The following is a 17,396-nucleotide window of genomic DNA, read 5'->3' as shown; positions in this document are numbered from 1 at the left end:
TGGGATGAGGGAAAAACTGACCAAAGTCTGGGTTGGAGGCAGGAACGGGCATGTATACCTTTTATGGAAACTGCCCCACTGTGGTAGTGTTGAAAGATAACAGACTTGCTGTTGGAAGACTGAACTACCTCAAGAGGAGGACTCTAATGCAGTGATGTTTGTTGTGGTTCCAGAGCGGGACAGAGTGTGAATGTTTTGTAACTTGGTCAAAAAAAGAGTAAGAGGTGCGAGTTAGTGTGGTAATGTTTCAGTAGGCTCCTCTGTGATGATGGCTTTTATTTGGGCTAGTTTATATTTGTGTGCTGTTTGTGTGCTGATCTTGAGGAGGGTGTACGAGGAAGTAATTGCTGAAGGCTGTGACACCCCTTGGGAATGAGTCAGCTCAGGAATGGTGGACCCTGACAGCTGGGACACAGTGCAGTGTGAGGAGTCATGGTTTACTCTGATTTCTCTTTGAACTCTGCCTCTGGTTTCATTTTGCTTCTCTGGCACAGTTTCTTTTTTTTTTTTTTTTTTTGGCGGAACTGAGGGTTGAACTCAGGCCCTTGCGCTTTCAGGGAAGCGCTTATTCAACACTGAGCCATCTCCCCGCAGATCAGTTGCAGTGGATCATGGATTGGATTCCAGGCGACAAGTGCCCCGGAGCCAGAGGCGCAACCTGTAGCGGCCTTGCCCTCCTGTTGGCCGTGTTGTCCTTTCCTTTATGCTGTTCCCTACTAGATCCTGACCCTTTAACTGAGCGCCAGAGCCCCGCCGCTCTCTTCTGAGGAGTCTGCACAGCAGAAGCCCAGAGCCTGAACTGCTGTGTCCCTTCCAGCCCCCACTGACATACTCCTGCTACTGCTCTAGCCTGGGTGCCACCTGCCGCTGCACGGAGCCCCAGTGCCCTTCAGGACACAGGGCTTCTCTTCTGCCACCGTGCTCGAGGCCCTACCTTGCCTGTTACAGACTTGAGTTTGTCCTGGCTGCACTGCAGGCCGAGAGACAGGCATCACGCCCCTTGCCAGTAGTGCCCCTGTGTTATCACCTCTTACGCATGGTGCTTCTCCCTCGCTGTAGTTTGTGCTTGAGTGTAGATATTTGGCCCAGGGACCTATTATTTATTATTACCAGCTGGAGCCCAACAGACCCCTCAATTAGTGTGTATCAGCATGAAACAAAGCTCTCACCTGATGAACTTTTAGCTGCGTTATCTCACACTGATCAGTAGCTTTAAATTTCTTGATGAAAATCCTAAATAAACACATTAAGTTTGGGGCACTTCTAACTAATAGGCGCGTGCAGATCGGAGCAGGCACGCCTATAATCCCGGCCCTCTGGGAAGCTGAGGGCAGAGGCCTACGGGCTAGAGTCCTACATGGGCAATTTAGTGACTAAGGGAGGCTTGTCTTAGATTTTTAAAAAGGGCCTGCGATTCAGTTCTAGCGCCACAAGAAAAACAAGGCTAGAAATTGGGGCGCAGTGGTACACGTCTGCAATCCTAGCTGCTCAGGAGGCTGAGGCAGGAGGACTGCACATTCAAAGCCAACCTGGGCTGGCATGGTACAGCAGGGTGGGGATTGAACCGCAGCCACTGCACTCTGCCTGAGTGGGCTGTTGAGTCCATTGAGCTATCTGGCTGGCCCTTTTATTTTCTTTCTTAATGGTTCACAGGCAAGTACCTAATACTGCCTCTTCCTCAACTTTGTAATTCTTGCTGCCACTGACTAAACAGGTGGACTAATTTTGAGTGAAAATAAAAGCCTTAATGGGTTTGACTACGAAATACTTTTCTATAAAAAACACTTGTGAAATGGCTGGTGTTGTGTTTTGTTTTGTTTTCCAAAAGAAAACCCCTGGGTTTCATCCTTGGAACTGAAAGGAGGTTTAAAAAAAAAAAAAAGGCTGTGCTTGGTGCTTGTAAAAATATTTTGAATTAGGTATGTATGAGTTATTACCATTTCTTTATTCAGTTGGAAACTTGTCAAATACAAATTTTTTAGTGTTCTAAGTTTGTAAACACCTTGTTACTCTTAAACGACATCTTGTCAGTGAAGCTAGAATACCCAGCTGCCCTCTCCAGGGAGGCCCACGGGCTGTCCATGCCCCGTGACCTCCCGCCTGTGTTCTGGGCCGTCTGAGGATTTTCATCCATCGTGAACTGCAGCCCAGCTCCCGCCGCCTCTAACTGCCCCTGTGCGCTCCTCTGTCCTGCTGGCTGTGGTCTCCCTCTCATGCTACCATGATAATGCTGTGGCTGCTTCTGGCCACCACACCATCCCTTCTCTCTCTCCTCTTCTGCCTGGCCTCTGCCTGTTGACCTTGCTCAGCACTGGGCCTTGGCCCATCGGGAGACAGTAGAGGAGCTGCCGCGTGAGTCCTCCCTATGGGAGCACTGCTGTGGGAATCACAGTTGCAAAGCCCCTTGGCCACACAAGTCCGGGGCATGGGGGCTAGAATCAGGCCGTTGGTGTCACCAGGGACTCCTTGGAAGGGCCGCCTTCTGGGGAGCTCTTTCAGCTGCCCAGGATGCCCCCAGAGCTGTCCTGTGTCAGAGTCTCAAGGCCCCCACCACAAGCACAGTTGTCAAACCTGCACCTGCTCCATCTTTGCTGCTGTCCCGTCTTACAGGTGCACCCCACCCACCCTCACCATCCAGCCACGTTATTCTGCTAGACAGAAAGTCTCAGGACACCAGCCTCACACAGAGTGTTCTGGGTCTATAATAAAGTAAGACAAAACTAGTCCCTTCCTAATTAAGGGATTAAGCCCCCAAATCCAGAAATTTTGAGCACTGACATTACACTGTGAGGGGGCGATTGCATGCCTGATGGGTTGTGGTCAAAATGCAGGGGAACTAGATGTGTGCAGAATCAATCTGCAGGCTGTGTGTTTAAGACACGCAGAGTGTAGGGGGCATGCATGTGTAGTCTTGCGTCTCTTCCGTATGCAGGTACTCTGCAATCTGAAAGAACTCTTCCATATGCAGGTACTCTGCAATCTGAAAACAAGTCTAGGACCTCAGGGCCTCACTGAGCTATTATCTTCAGCTCCTAAAAAAACCACTTCAATTCTATATAGTACTTCTGGTTCCAAGCAGTCCAATAAGGGATAGTCAGCCTGTTATCATTAGAGGTGGGAATGGAGGGAGTCAAAGAAGATTGAGCAGGCTCCTGTCTCCTGCTAGGTGAGGCCCCTCACAGGGGCCATCAGGAGCGGCTCTCACCTTCACCTGACATTCCGACCCACTGGCATCCACATCTTGAACTTAGCCTCCAGGCTGGGCAATCATTTGTTTTGTATAAATAAGCCAGTCTTAAGTATTTTGTTAGAGCCACCTAAACACACTGTATTGTTTCATAAGGAAACAGTAGTCTTAATATAGAGTGTCAGACACGGAGCACTGGCACACGTCTGTTGTCCTAGGGTGGGAGACTGAGGCAGGAGGAGGAATTGAGCCTAGGGATTTGAGTATAGCTGAACAAGACAAAAAACTGGGGGGCGGGGTGGGGACTCCCCTAAGCAAAAATATAATGCTAAAGAAGATTGTGGCATGTCAGCAGCAATGGTGACAAGTACTGGCATTTTGAGAATTACAGTGCTGAGGATGCAGTGCTTCCCTAGCATGTGCAGGGGCCTGGGTTCAATCCCCAGCACTTTCTTGAAAGGTGATTGACATTTTATTAAAAATTGCCTTTAACTTGTAGGTTTTAATTTTAGCTGGCATTCCTTTTTTTAAATATATTTGGTACAGGCTCTTACTACACAGGTTGGACTCGAAGTGACCCTGTTTTTAGCCTACCCAGCACTGGGATTACAGGCGTGTGCTACCACGCCCAGACTCAGTGGCTGCCTCAGTGTGCCTAGGGGCAGGGCCGGCGCAGCAGGTGGTTTGGGGGCTTGACCCCCAGGCCTTGTACATGCCTAGCATGTGCTTAATCCACTGAGCTATCTCACTGGCCCTTAGCCAGCATTTCTTGATATACTGTAATCAGCTTTTTATTTAGAGATGATCTGATAAGCTTAATGTGAACTTCCTTCTTCCAAACTTTCTTCATCTAATTTTACCTTTCTATGGAAAAGCAATACAAGATACCACCATTTTTATTGCCCAGATGTTTAACATTTTATTAAAAGAGCAAATAAGAGTGCATAGAATTAAAATCTGTTTTGGGGCCACTTGCTGGCCAGCACCAATGGACTGAAGAGATACGTTGCCCACTAAAAGTTGTCCTGCGTCTCGTCAAATTGCCTTGTTCTGTCAGCAGTGAGACAGTTCCGTGTGGACGGAGGAGCGCATGGTCAGCACCATGAGTGGCCAATCCCAGCATTACAACGAGTCCATGCAGTGGGGACACAGCGCAGCATGCAGCCTAGCTCTGACTTCAGAGAACAGGTCACCTAGCAGCTGTCATCACAGATGGCCACCTCGACATGTCAGTCACTGGCAGGGAGATGTGTGACAGGGTGTGGCACAGTTAACGTTCAGGAAATTCCAATTCTGGATCGTTCTGCACAGCCTTGCTAGTCCTGGCATGGCCCCTCCTGAGGTAGGTGTGACCCTGTTTATATCTGCGTGTCTCACACCCAGGAGGTCAGAGCATTCAACCCAAGCATGCCGCAGTCCACTCTGACAGCGTTTGTTCTGGGCTTTGAAACTGGCCTTCCTGTTAATAGTGAACGTTATCTTATTCCTTCCCCTACTGAGGTTAGAAGTGCATTTAGGAATGACATCATTTTACACAGAAATGACTTTGCAAGAAAGTCATAAGAAAAATGAAACCACTTTTAAAAGTAAACCACAGACACCCCAAAGCCCGACATCTCAGAGGATGCAGGACGTTCTGGGCACTAGCGATGCTGTCTGCACCTCAGCCATATTAGTAGCATTTCCCTATGCGTGCTTTTCAGTAACACTGGTTGGTTTTATCTTCAATATCAAGAATTTGGAACAAACTAGCGACACAATGAAACAGTATGAAGGGTTAAAGCCAACATTTGTTTTCGCTGTGATACGTACATCATCGGACAAGCAAGTTACTCGGTGGTTGAAGCTCATTCCTTTCGTAAATGGTAAATGTTTGCCGATGTCTTCTGTGATGTATCGTGAAGATCGGTTTAGAAGGAAAAGTACTTAGTGAACCACTCCTGGTGTGGAGAGCCCTGCTTCTGCGGAGCTTCCTTAGCTTGGGCTCCTTCGCCGTCTTGTACCCTAAAAAATAAACAGTTGCTTCAGTGGTTTTGGAAGTGATTCAGTGATCAACACAACAGCGCGTTATCTCTCCGGGGAAACAGAAGTGCTCAGTCTTGTTCTCAGAGGACCTGTTAGTAGCTGGAAGCCAGGACCAAGGGTGGAAAGGGGGTGTCGGCTTCCTGTTTTGGAAACAGAAAGTTCTCCATTGTTTGATCTCCACTATTTAGGGTTTTGTATTCACTATAATGAAGCACATGCTGTAGCATTTATTATTTATTTTAGGCACAGAACAAATGAGATAACGAGCCCAAATTTAAAAGACAAAAGTGCCAGGGAAATAGCTCAATGGCATAAACACCTGACTGGCAAGCTCAGGGTCCTGAGTTCGATCCCTGGTACAAAAAAAAGGGCAAAATGAAAAAGTCAGCACAGCATCACAGTGTACCACATCTCCAGCTAGCTAAGGTGGCTTTGCTTCTCAACAGAGGCTCCGCAGTTAGCCTAGAAAGCTGGAGAAGAACCTGGGCGACAAGTTTGCCTGCCGGGCTGAAGGGCTTTCATTGGCAGCTGTGAGGCTTCAGTTAAGACATCCAAGTTGCTTTAGACTGAGGTGTGCAGGAGAAAAACCCACAGCTGCTGGCTTGGCTGCTTCACAGAGGACTGTGCGTGGGGCTCAGCCTGGGGTGCCACAGCTGTGACACAGAAGGCTGGATGCATTCGAGGCCCGCACGGGAGTTCTTCCAGCTCCACACTCCCAGGGCACCTGCGTCCCCATCCACCCCAGCAGGCAAGGGGCAGCTCACAGGCCTCATGTGGGAGAGGAGGCAAAAAAGCAGGAAGTTGTCGTTTTAGATTTGGGTTCTTAAAACTGCAGCTTCAAGCCAGGAGTGATAGCATACACCTGTGATCCCTGCGCTGCAGGAGGCTTAGGCAGGAGGATGCAAAGTTTGAACCCAGCCTGTGTGGTTGAGCAAGAAGACTCTCTCAAAATTTAAAAATGCAGAGGGCTAAGATTGAGCTCTGTGAAGGGAGAAGAAAAAAGAAAAAAAAAAAAAAAAAAAAACCTGCAGCCTCTAGACAGCAAAGGTTACAACATCTTTTTTACTCTAAACCTGTTCTTTTTCCAGGCTTTTAAATTCCTGAGCATCTTAAAGGTACAAGAAGTCAGTGTTCTTTATTCCAATTCTGTAAATTCATGCATTGCCCAGATTCCCGCCTTTTGGGAACGTGCCTGCTGAATGCAAGAGTGGATAGGAGACCGAGATTTAATAAAGGAGAGATGCTGAGGAAGTACGGGAGGGGAGTGCTTTGCAGTGGATAAGAAAGCTGTAGGTGAGATCAGCACATGCACTCAGCCAAGCTTACAGCGAAGGAGGCCTTAAGATTCAGAAAGAATGCAAGAAATCTTGAGCAGAATCTGAGGAATAGGGAGGCCACACGGGACACTTCTTTACTGGGCCGTGTGTGGAGCATGGCCTGTGGGTTAATTCCTTCCTCGTGCACAGCACAGTGAGGTAGGTGCTGTGTTACCTTCGTTGGGATACACAACCCAAGGAGCTAAGTGACCTGTCCAAGGCCACACAGGTGGGGGAAAAAAGAGGCCCCGATTTGAATGCAGACCTAGAGGCCAGGCAAGAAGCACCCACTCCTGTGTGCCACACTCTCCAGTTCAAGGGGGAAAAACTAAACAGAAAAAGGCTTTGCACTTGGTGCGGGGCTCAGCACCCCTTCCAAAGAACGACAGGATTCCCTTCTCGTACACAGTCTTCCTATGTGGCCAGGCAGGCGCTTGGCCGCGGCAGGACTTGCTTTTGCTACTTTTTATGTCGGCTCTAATGCCCCCTAGCAGGTGCTGCACAGGTCTGAATGGCGCTGTATCCACAGAGACCTGGAAAGCAGTGTCCAGCCCCCTACCTCGCTGCACTTTTTGCATCTAGCAACGGGGTGGGCTTATAAGGCCGGCCACAGCTGGGGCTTGGGTCCAGGCTGGGTGACTTTGTGAGCGGAGGGGCGTTGATCCTGGAGCTCAGATCTCCACTCAGGAAGTTCTTCGCATAGGAGGCGAGGTTGGGCACGCTGACCACGCGGCTGGGCACCTCCTCCATCCTCTTCTTCTGCGAGTATCGGAGGGAAGCTTGGTTAGTGCTACACAGGCCAGCACTGCCGTGAAAGTAAGTCCCTCCCAACCAAAATGATGTCTTTTTTTTTTTTTTTTTTTTTGGTACCACGGATGGAACTTGGGACCTTGCGCTTGCCAGGCAGATGCTTACGCCCTTGAGCTATCTCCCTTTTCCCCTCCCAACCAAAATGATATGAGGAAAGAGGTCATGATTTTATTGATACACTGGCATACTGTTTTGTTATAAAACTTTGTTGTGAAGTTTTATGTATGTGTGTGTGGAGCTGGATCCACTGGGACTCGGGCATGCTGGAGGAATGTTTTGCTCTGAGCTATGCCCCCAGCCCTTTAAATAAATTATTTTTTCTCCAATCTTTGTGTTTCAACAAATACATAAATCCACACATAATCTGTTACTCTAAGAGGAATACATTAAAAACCATGCAGGAGAGCTTATTGGGTCAGGTCAGATTAGGCTTTTTTTGCCCTTTGGGCTATAAAACATACTTTTTTGGAGCTATTAAGATCTTGTGATAGGAAATAAACTTCAGTGTGAATATGCTTGTATGTTATAAATTCCAAAAATACCGTAGAGAAATACCTAAGTGGGACAGTCCTGCCACCTCCCTTCCTCCCCGTTGCCAGGTACAGCTGTTAGTAATGGTACATATATTTATTGTAAAAAAAATCTGGAGAACACAGTGACCCATAGAAAGTAAAAATCACACATCATGTCCCTTCCCGATACCATAGAGCCTGCTCAGTGCCGCGTGGACTGTTCCCCGCGGGTCTTTCCTTTGTTGATTGCGGCCCCGAATGGACACGGGCCCAGTCGTGAGCTGCAGGTACCTTTAGGAGGAAAGAAGCCTGCAGAGCGCGCTACAGTGGCAGGGCAGAGCCACTTTACCTTCATGGAGGGCGTCAAATAGCCCGGGTGAGGGTTGAAGGAGAAGGACCGGTTCCGGTGGGACATGGCGCTGGGGAAGGCCGCGTAGTGGAAGCGCCTCTCCTCCTGGAAAACCAAGGCCAGTGAGCGCAGTAGCTCACACACAGCCCGGCCGGGTGGCAGTGGTGACCCAACTGCCAGCCCCTGAAGCCCCCAGGTCCTGTGGTGCCCGCCCAAGGTGTCATCGTTTATCCTGACATCAGCCTCGGCGGGCTGAGGAGCTCCGAGCAGCCGCAGATCGCGTGTCCCTGCGCGTGGCTGGGCGGTCATGGAGGGGACGCAGGGTGTCGCCCTCCTCACTGGCGCTGCTCTCTGGCTTCCCGAGGCCAGTGCTGCGCCGCGCCCCCCCCCCCTCCCCCCGGGAACCAGCTGCGCAGGATGGCGGCGCCTGTGCGCCAAGCTGAACCTCCCCTCCTCCTGGAGGCGTGGGTGCCGGCTGCGCCGCGCAGCACTGGGCTTCGGGGAAGGCCACGGCGAGAAGCCGGGAGTTCTCGCGCCCGACATTCAAACCAATGCAGAAGGGCGGAGCTTAAGGCAGGAAAGAAAGCTAGCTGTGTGTGTACCAGACTCCACCTTCTTCCCTCCCTACCATGCTTGTGTTTGACGTCTGAACCCTGGATATTTTCCACATGCACCTAGCTAGAGGCCAGTGAGCTCGGCTCCCAGCTTAGCTCTCATACCACCGCTAGTTTGGGTCATGTGTGTTATGTTCCACGTTTTTCTCTCTTGCATTATTTTTAAAGCACATCTTATAATTTCACTGGTAAAAACCTCTATATATTTCTAAGCAATTAAAGATTCTTTTTAAAAAATCATAACCACTTCAGAAGTAACTTTTTTACTAATATAAGTGAATTTTTTAAAATTTATAGATGTAAATTTTCCATCCATAAGTGTTGGAAATAGCTTTGGTAAACTAGAAAACGTGCTCATATTCACAGATCAATGTTATTAAAAATCAAAAGCAAACCATTCTAGGTTGTTCTCTAACTCTCTAGGTAAAAAAAAAAAAAAAAACTGAACCAATGTCAACATCAAGCAGGTGTTATTGGACCTGGAAGTAGAATGTTTTTCTCTGCCTTGTATCTTCTTGCATTCATTTTTTAGTGAGGTGTGTGTGTGTGTGTGTGTGTGTGTGTGTGTGTCACTCGGTAGTGCAGGCTGGCTGTGAACTCACTATGTAGCCAAGCTGCCCTAGAACTTGCCGAGATCCTCTTGCCTCAGCCTCCCGAGTGCTGGAGTACAGGCTTGCACTGCCACACCTAGTGATTTTGGGTGGAACCAAGGATTGAACTCAGGCCCTTTGCTTATTCTATTGAGCTACCTCTGCAGCCCCTTTTGTTTGCTTTTAATGGAAAACTAAAGATTGCTTGTAAGGGAAAATGGGGGGGTGCAGAGAAAAGCCAGGTGCAAGTGCTGCCTTCAGGGACAGACGAGGCTGCATGTCCGGCTGAGGCAGGGGGCGCCCTGGGCCTCACCGTGAGCCGCTTGATGATCTCCTCGCGCTCCCTGAGGCGCGCCTGCAGGCAGCCTATGAGCTGCAGGTCCTCGGGCCTGGACGCTGCTTTCACCGGCTTCTCTCCGGAATCTTTCAGTCTGCCAAGGTAGGTGGTGGATTACTCAACCCGACGGGAGGGGGGTCGCTGTGCGTGCTCAGGCGGGGGAGTCCAAGACCCCAGGACACAGCCCCGGGTGCCCATCGCGCTGAGCTTGCTGCCGGTGGGGCCAGAGCCTCTGCCTAGGTCTGGCGCTATCTGCTGGCAGACCGGGTGCAGCGCGCTGCCTTCCCTTAGGGTCCCCAGAAGCCATCAGATGACCTCCCTCCACTCTGCTTCTCTAGTTATGTGACCTGTCACCCATGAGCCTCACTCTAAAACTGGGTCTCAGACACAGTGGCTGTGAGGACCCGATGGGGGGCAGCGTTGTCCTGGCAGGGGGCAGGTGCCCACTGGGCCGTGGCAGGAAAAGCTTTTCCCTGCAACTTGGAGGCACTGGGTGACCTTGACTTGACCTCGAGCTGCCCAAATAGGCCATGGTCTCACCTGGCCAGACCTGGCTGCCGCCCTCAGTGGCCTCCCTGTCAACCACACCCTGCCCCTAGCTCCTCCATCTCAGCAATCATGGGCGACCTCGTGAAGGCCAGTCAGAACCGGCCTCCAGCCCAAAGCCTTGCAGTGACCTCCTGGGCCCTCAGAACGTTCAGAAGTCCTTCCCTTTCCGCGAGGGCTCTGCTCCACCTACCCCTTCCTACAGGTGCTCTCTGCTTACGTTGATTACCCACAAGCCTCTGCTCACTCCACTGGCCCCAAAGGCTTCCTGGGCCTCAGGAGGCCCACAGTAAAAGCCTGGATGCTGGGTTAGCTCAGCCACTGCTATCCTGCATCTGCGCATCCCTGCCAGGCCACAGCCCACCACCGTACTCACTCGGCCTCCAGAGCCGCCAGCCGGGCCTGCAGCCGGGCCTGAGCACCGCTGAAGTCGGCCACCATGGCCTGCATCTCCTTGCGGTGCTCCTGGCGCAGCGTCTCGGCCTCTCTGGCCCTCTGGGCTTGCTGGTCCTCCTCCAGCAACCTGCAGTGACAAAAGAACCAGGTTCCAGAGACTGAAGGAGCCAGGGGCGCCAGGGGTGCTCCTGTCCTCTGCTGAGCAGCCCTGCCAGGGGGACTTGGGTTCTAAGAAGGGGGGGAATCCTGGATGGAAACACCCTCAGAAGGCCACAGGGGTCTCCAAGTGGTAGGAAGACCCCACTATGGGACCCCTTCCCACATCCATGGGGAGGACAAACCTGAGCAGGAGGACAGGCTCCAGGGGGACTCAGGACAGCAGACCTGAATGGGAGCCCCCAAAATATGCCCGACCTGTTTGCAGCACCGCAGAGATCCTTAAGCTGCACTCAGTCACTAGGCGCTGGGACCCTGACTCTCGGGAGGTCCCCAGTCTAAGTCCAAAGGACAGGTAGGGTGTGGTGGGAGAGCTGTGTGGGGGCCGGCTGTGTGTGTGCACAGCCTCTCATACCTCCGAGGTGGTGAGGGCACCCCCCCCCATTAGGGTTGGGGGCTGGCTGTGTGCATGCACAGCCTCTCATACCTCCGAGGTGGTGAGGGCACCTCCCATTAGGGTTGTCTTGAGGAGGAAGTGCGCAACACTCGCAGGGCAAAGGCTGTGCTCAACCACAAGCTGTCATCTTTCTTAACATGGTGAGGTCCTAAGCAACCCAGGGGGTCTTCACCTCAGAAAGCATGTGTGCACTGGAGTGCAAGCCTATCTTTATGGCAGAGAAGCAGCAGCAGCACTTTCCCCACTTGGAGGGGGTGTAGCCTAAAGCGCGCCCCACCCTGGCCCAACCTCCTCAGTCCAAGTGAGAACTGAAGGAATGGGGCTTTGGACTGCCTCTCTGATGAGCTCCGGCCTGCTGGAGAGGGGTGTTGGGAGAGGGGCCTTGATTCAGCAAAAGGGAAGGGGCAGGCCTTCACCCAGGGACCCAGGCGCAGCTCCTGGGGATCTGTCAAGAATGCAGACTCCAACTAATGTTAACTGGGGCTAGTTCTTCAGCTCCACCCCAACTCTACTGAGCCAGAAATGCAGGGGCTAGAGTCCAGTTGGGTGTGTCCGAGGCTTCCAGATGCCTGGAAAAGTTCCTGTATTATTTACCTGTGCTGCCAGAAGTCGAACCCAGGGCCTTGCACATAGCAGGTAAGGGGCTACCACACCCCCAGCCTGCAGGTGTTTCCAATGCAAGCTAAAGTTTGAGAACTGTGACAGTGGACATTTGTTGGGTCAATGCTGGGTGCCCACATCACCCCTTAATTCTCTCACCAACCTAGGTGCCAGGTGCTGTGGTGCCCTGGGGCACCCAGAGGTCAAACCTCTTGCCCAAGGCCACACTTCTATAAGGGGCAGAATTAACCACCTTTGACAGACCACAAGCTCCACCTTCCCCACAGCACTGTCCCTGAAGAAGCAAATCATCCCCTAGACTTTACCCCCATCTTCCAGAAGCCTTGTAAAAATTAAGTGAACAAGCACAACGTTGGCTCAAGGCAGCATTCACCATACACAATTGGCCATTAACAGGGAAGAGAGGACCTACTGCGCATTAAAATGACAAAAGTTGCTTATTAATCTGAGCAACTTTATCCCAAGCCTGGAATTCTAAAAATTTGGATGAGGTGCACAGAATCCTGGAAAGATATAAGCTGCTGGCACTCATTCAAGAAGACCTAACTCTCCTAAGCAGTCCTGTGTTCCTAGGTCTAGGAAGAAGGTGAACTTGTATTAAAAACCTTCCAACAAGGGTGAAATAAAGCTGTGGATTCACGATTTGTTAAAGTGTTAACTTCCAGTTACCCAGGAGCCAGGACTGGGCAGCCTCTTCCTGCATACAATCCACCATATCCTGTGGCGCCCCCCCAGGCACAGCAGCCCTGGGACCCCACTTTAAAGACGGTACACAGCCTGGGAGAAGTTAGCTGACTTATCCAGCTGTCACAATACTTAAAAGAGGGCCGCGGCGATAGCTCAGTAGAATAAGCGCTTGCCTGGCAAGCGCAAGGTCCTGAGTTTAATCTCTGGTACTGCAAAAGGCACGGCACTGTCCGAACCATTCCACCTACTCCGTAAGGCCGGATTTGGACACCTTGGTGTGCCCTTCTAGGCCTGATAAACTTCTTGGTTTACAAGGAAATTAGACTTTTCTCTAGAGGCAAAACCTCCGCGTCTTGGTGGGAGGTGCTACTAGGATGTGAACCCAGGGCCTTCACAACGAGCTACATCACTAGCCCTTGTTTATATTATGTATTTTTGAAACAGGCTCTCGCCACACTGCCCAGGCTGCACTAGAACTTGGGTCTTCTTGTCTCTGCTTCCCAGAGTGCTTGGATTCCACGCAAGCCCCCTTACTCAATTCCGCCAGTTTTAAGATAAGACCTAGAATTCCCAGAGTGCCGGTATTCTCCCGCAGCCAAAGGAGTGACGCAGTGAAGTAGGAGTGCGATGGAGCCACGGGGGAGCAGGGGACAGTGAAGGACCGAGTGGCGGTGGCGGTGGGGGTGGGGTGGGTGAGGGATGGGTGGGGCTCTATCCCGGACTACCTGCGCTGCTCGCGGAGCTGCCGCGCCTCCTGCTGGAGCTCTTCCGCCTCAGCGCGCAGCCGCATTACGGCGTTCCGGAGCTGCGCATTCTCCTCGCGGAGCCCAGCTCCCTCGACTGGGCCATCGGCGGTGTCCTGAGGAGCAGGCACAGGGAGGCGTCGGTGGGAGTGCCAGGCCCGAGCTGGCGGCCAAGCCAGCAGCTCCTCCTGCTGCTAAAGCGAGCCTGGCTTTGGCACCACAGACGGCCCAGCCCTGCACGGTGGCTGGAAGGGGACGGCAGGCTGTTGGGAGGTCCTTTGGCCTGTTTAGTGGGGATCCGGCGCGGGCACGGCCAAGGCAGCAGGACAGCGAGGGAATGGCGCCTCTGTGGGAACAGCGGGCGGGCAGGGCCAGGGCACTGACCTCGGAGGTGACCACGCGGTCCTCGCTGTCCCCTGGACGCAGGACGGTGGCCTGCCGCCTGCCCGAGCTGCGCAGTGTCTCCAGGTCCTTCTGGGGCTCGCAGCAGGCATCTCGCTGCTCCGGCAGCTCGTGCCTGAGGGTCTCTGAGGGGAGAGCGCAGAAGATCAAGGTCGGGGCTGTGGTCCTTCCTGCGGGAACGAGGGGCTGCGAGGACAGACGGCTCTGCCTGGGGCTGTCCAAACTGTTCCAAGCTAACAGAAACCTGCCAAGGCAACACATTACCTGTGCTCGACCCTCTGAAAGGTTCTCAGCCCGGTGTTGCGGCAGATGCTAGCATCCCAGCACTCTGGGAGGCTGAGGCAGGTGGGTCCTAAGTTTGAGCCCAGCCACAGGAATTTATACCTCAATAAATAAGACAGGGTTGGTGCTGGAGCTCCATGTGAAGGCTTCCCACTATCCGAAGAGAAGCCATCTCATTTTTGCCCGCCCTGGGGAGCCATCTTTCAAGGGTGCTACGACCCCCACCTTGTGCTCCATTCAGGATGAGGTGCAGAGAGGACCAGGTGCCTGCAGCCACCCCACCATCCAAAGGTGCTGGGCCTGACTTCCTCTGGTTTTCCTCTGTTCCCTGTCTGGCCACGCTAGCCAGTGAGGATGGAGCCAGGGAAGGGTGGGCCAGCCAGGGCCCAGGGCCAGGTCCTCACACTGAAGCAGGAAGCCAAGAGGAAAGGCAGCCGGTGACCTGGGCTTCTCTTCTGGAATCCAGGCTCTCAAGGCAGAAATCTTAAAATTTATGTCAGTGCCTTCTGGGGGGGAAGAGGGTGCAGGAGCTGCACCCAGGGCTTTGTGCGGATGAGGCCCCTGCCTGGGCTCTCAGCACCTCCATGCCCAGCCGTGTGGACCCTGAATGAGACAGAGCCCTCACAAGTGCTTGCTGTGTGGACTCTGAGGCTCATGGGGGAGGAGACACACAGTGCCACTCCAGATGACACAGGCTGGAGCCAGAGTCGCCCAGAAGCTCTGCGCAGTGAATCCTCCTTGCAGGCCTGCCAGGCAAATGCTTAGGTGTCTTTGTTTTGCAAACAGCGGGAGGGCACCCAGAGCAGTCAAGCAGCTTGCCCAGGCCACACAGCTAATGAGCCTTGGATCCAGGCTTCAAAGCCAGGCAGTTTGGCTCCAATGATCTTAGATCTCTGTTAATTTCTGGGATTTTTTTTCCCCCGGCAGGAGGTGGGGGGTAACAGGGTCTCACTCTATAGTTAGGGCACTTAGAACTCCCTGTGTAGCTCACACTGGCCTCAAACTGGTGGTCCTCCTGCCTCAGCCTCTCAAATACACTTGCAGAGTCTCTGGGTGCAGTGGTTTTCCATGAGAAGGCAGAGGGGCTGCATTGCATGCTGGGATGCAGAGCAGCAGGCAAAGAAGAACAGCAGGGCCTGAAGTCCCCAAATGGTAGAAATCTTTAGAAAGGAAACAGAGACTGAGGCCGCCTGACACTGTTGTGCAGGCCCAGCTGTCAGAGTCACCTTCAGTAACCACAATGTCCAAAGGTTCTGTATCCACGGCCCTGGGAGGTGGGGACCACAGGACCGGCACCCCAGCCCATGTTTGTGCACTCTGTGCGGGTGGCAGATACCTGGCAGCTGCGCCTGCTGCGCCTGCATCTTCTGCTCCTCCTGCAGCTCCTGTCCAGCCTTTTTCTCCAGGGTCTGGCGCTCCAGCCAGTGTGCCTGGTGTTGCAGCTGGGCTCTGTGGCTGGATTCCTTTTTCAAGAGCTCCTCTGTGGCCTGTGGGTAGATGCAGGAAGAAGTAGGCATGTACTCCCACGTAGAGAATTTACTAAGCTACCTGGGATGCTCCAGTAATCACCTGACCACAGCAGCCATTTTGTACCATGTGGACTCCCTCCCTTCCACAGCTGATTGATTGCTCTAGAGTGGGCCAACTAGAATTCTTTAACTGGGAATTTAATGTCAGGAGATGCAGGCAAGAGGGAGCAAAAGAGACACAGACTGCGTGGCTGCAGATTTAGCCCTCAGGAGCACTATGGGGCCATCCACATCCTTCCCACGACCAGTGCCGGGAGGCCCGACTGGTGGCTTCCACTGACACTAAGTCTGAATCCTTGGGAGCTATGTCACTTTTCCTGGCAAAAATCTCACTGTGAAGCAGACAGGATTCAGTTTGGGATCGCGAATGGGAGATTAGCCCAATAATGTGGGACGGCCTGGGTCGCAGGATAAGAGGGGCGTGGGGGGGGGAGGGGGGTCGGGAAGAGCAGAAGGAGGAGGGGTGCTGAAGAGGTGCAGGAACAAGAGCTGCAGCAGGAAGGCGTCGCTCGAATGGACAAGGTGAGCGGACAGATCTCCGGATGGAGCCTCCGACAGAGCCAGAAACCCTCAGCTGGCCATGCCTGCCCGGGTCCCTTTCCTCTCCCTGCACTGCTGGGGCAACTCTTGGGGACCTCAGGGAGACAGGGAGAGAAAGTTTCCTCAGCTGGGGCGGGGAGCCAGGCCAGGAGGGGACTGGTCGAGCTCCCTGCCAGCCTGCTGGCTGAGCCCTTTCAATGGGGGGGGGGGTGCAGCTTGGGCCACGCCTCACTTTCATAGACAGACAACTCCCAGAGGATGCAGATTTGACTGGGTTTCGTAGGAAAGTAAAATAGCACTGTCCTTGGAATTATTTCTGAACAACTAGTCTGTGCCGGGAATGTGGCAGAAACAAGAGCGTGAGGAGGAGCTACTTGGGATTCGATATTCTCCGTGATGGAGAAGGACTGTTTCCTAAATGTAAATAGCGCGACTACAATCAGAATGCTATAACTAGGTCCTTTGTTTTCAGAGACCCAGAGCGAGGTGCGAGCAATGATGGAAGCGAGGTATCGCGGCAAGCTGTGGGGCTGCGGTGAGGGCGTGGCTCTGAGTTCCCGAGGGATGAACGCTGCAGCCACTGCTGCCGCACGCCGCGGGAAGGGCTGGGCGTCGTGGTGGGTGAGCAGGGGCGCAGCTCCCCGCGCCCCCTGGGAGGTTTTGCTGTGAAGCTGCGTGCTCTCACACTCATGCTGCCCTCCTTGCTTTTAGCTGCCAGCTACACCTGACCCCAGCATGGGTCGTGGCGGACGACGATGCCATGGCCAGGGACACAATTATTCTTTTGTCGTCAAGGGTACAGCAGTACAAGAAGTCCACTTCCCAGTTTTCCTCCCTTATTACTGTGTGACTTGCAGCGGGTCACTGGATATCTCTGAGCCTCCTTTCTTCTGTGCAAAACGGAGGCGAGGATATGATTTTGTGTGGTGACTGTGGCACTGATTATGTGGACCAGAGGCACAGTGAGGTGCTGGGGGGGGGGCGGGAGGGGGGCTGCGCTGGCCGGGCATCATCTACCTTAAGCTCCCGGGCTTCTGCCTTCTGGAGCTAGTGCCTGAGTTCCTGCAGGTCCACGCGGGGGCGCTGGCGCCTGGCTCCAGGGCCCTCTGTAGCTGCGACACCTGCTGGGCAGGCGCAGAGGCCACAAACCCCCAGGTGGGGGAGGCCGGAGGGCTCCCTGCTCTGTCCCCCGTGAGTGCGGGGAAGGAGGGAGAAGGAGGGCAGAAGAGGCTTTAGCGCAAGCCTTCCCTGGGACAGCCTCAGGGACCTAACTACCCCCGGGAGAGCCCCATGGCCT

General features: G+C 53.1%; 1 protein-coding gene across 1 annotated transcript in view; it reads right to left on the bottom strand.

Moving 5' to 3' along the window:
- Positions 1-3,879: 3,879 nt before the first annotated feature.
- The window catches only part of Fam184b (family with sequence similarity 184 member B), a 103,787-nt gene continuing 90,270 nt past the window's right edge, over positions 3,880-17,396 (bottom strand). The window contains exons 10-17 of the mRNA XM_004624658.2: positions 15,367-15,517; positions 13,731-13,873; positions 13,329-13,462; positions 10,663-10,809; positions 9,717-9,834; positions 8,200-8,304; positions 7,088-7,287; positions 3,880-5,191 (exon numbers count right to left, since the gene is read on the bottom strand). Of these exons, the coding sequence (XP_004624715.1) occupies positions 5,098-5,191; positions 7,088-7,287; positions 8,200-8,304; positions 9,717-9,834; positions 10,663-10,809; positions 13,329-13,462; positions 13,731-13,873; positions 15,367-15,517 (1,092 nt within the window). The 3' untranslated portion in view covers positions 3,880-5,097. The remainder of the gene's footprint in view (positions 5,192-7,087; positions 7,288-8,199; positions 8,305-9,716; positions 9,835-10,662; positions 10,810-13,328; positions 13,463-13,730; positions 13,874-15,366; positions 15,518-17,396) is intronic.

The sequence above is a fragment of the Octodon degus genome, unplaced genomic scaffold, assembly GCF_000260255.1.
Source record: "Octodon degus isolate 3935 unplaced genomic scaffold, OctDeg1.0 scaffold00006, whole genome shotgun sequence".
NCBI lineage: Eukaryota > Metazoa > Chordata > Mammalia > Rodentia > Octodontidae > Octodon > Octodon degus.
This window is presented reverse-complemented; position numbering and strand designations above follow the sequence as displayed.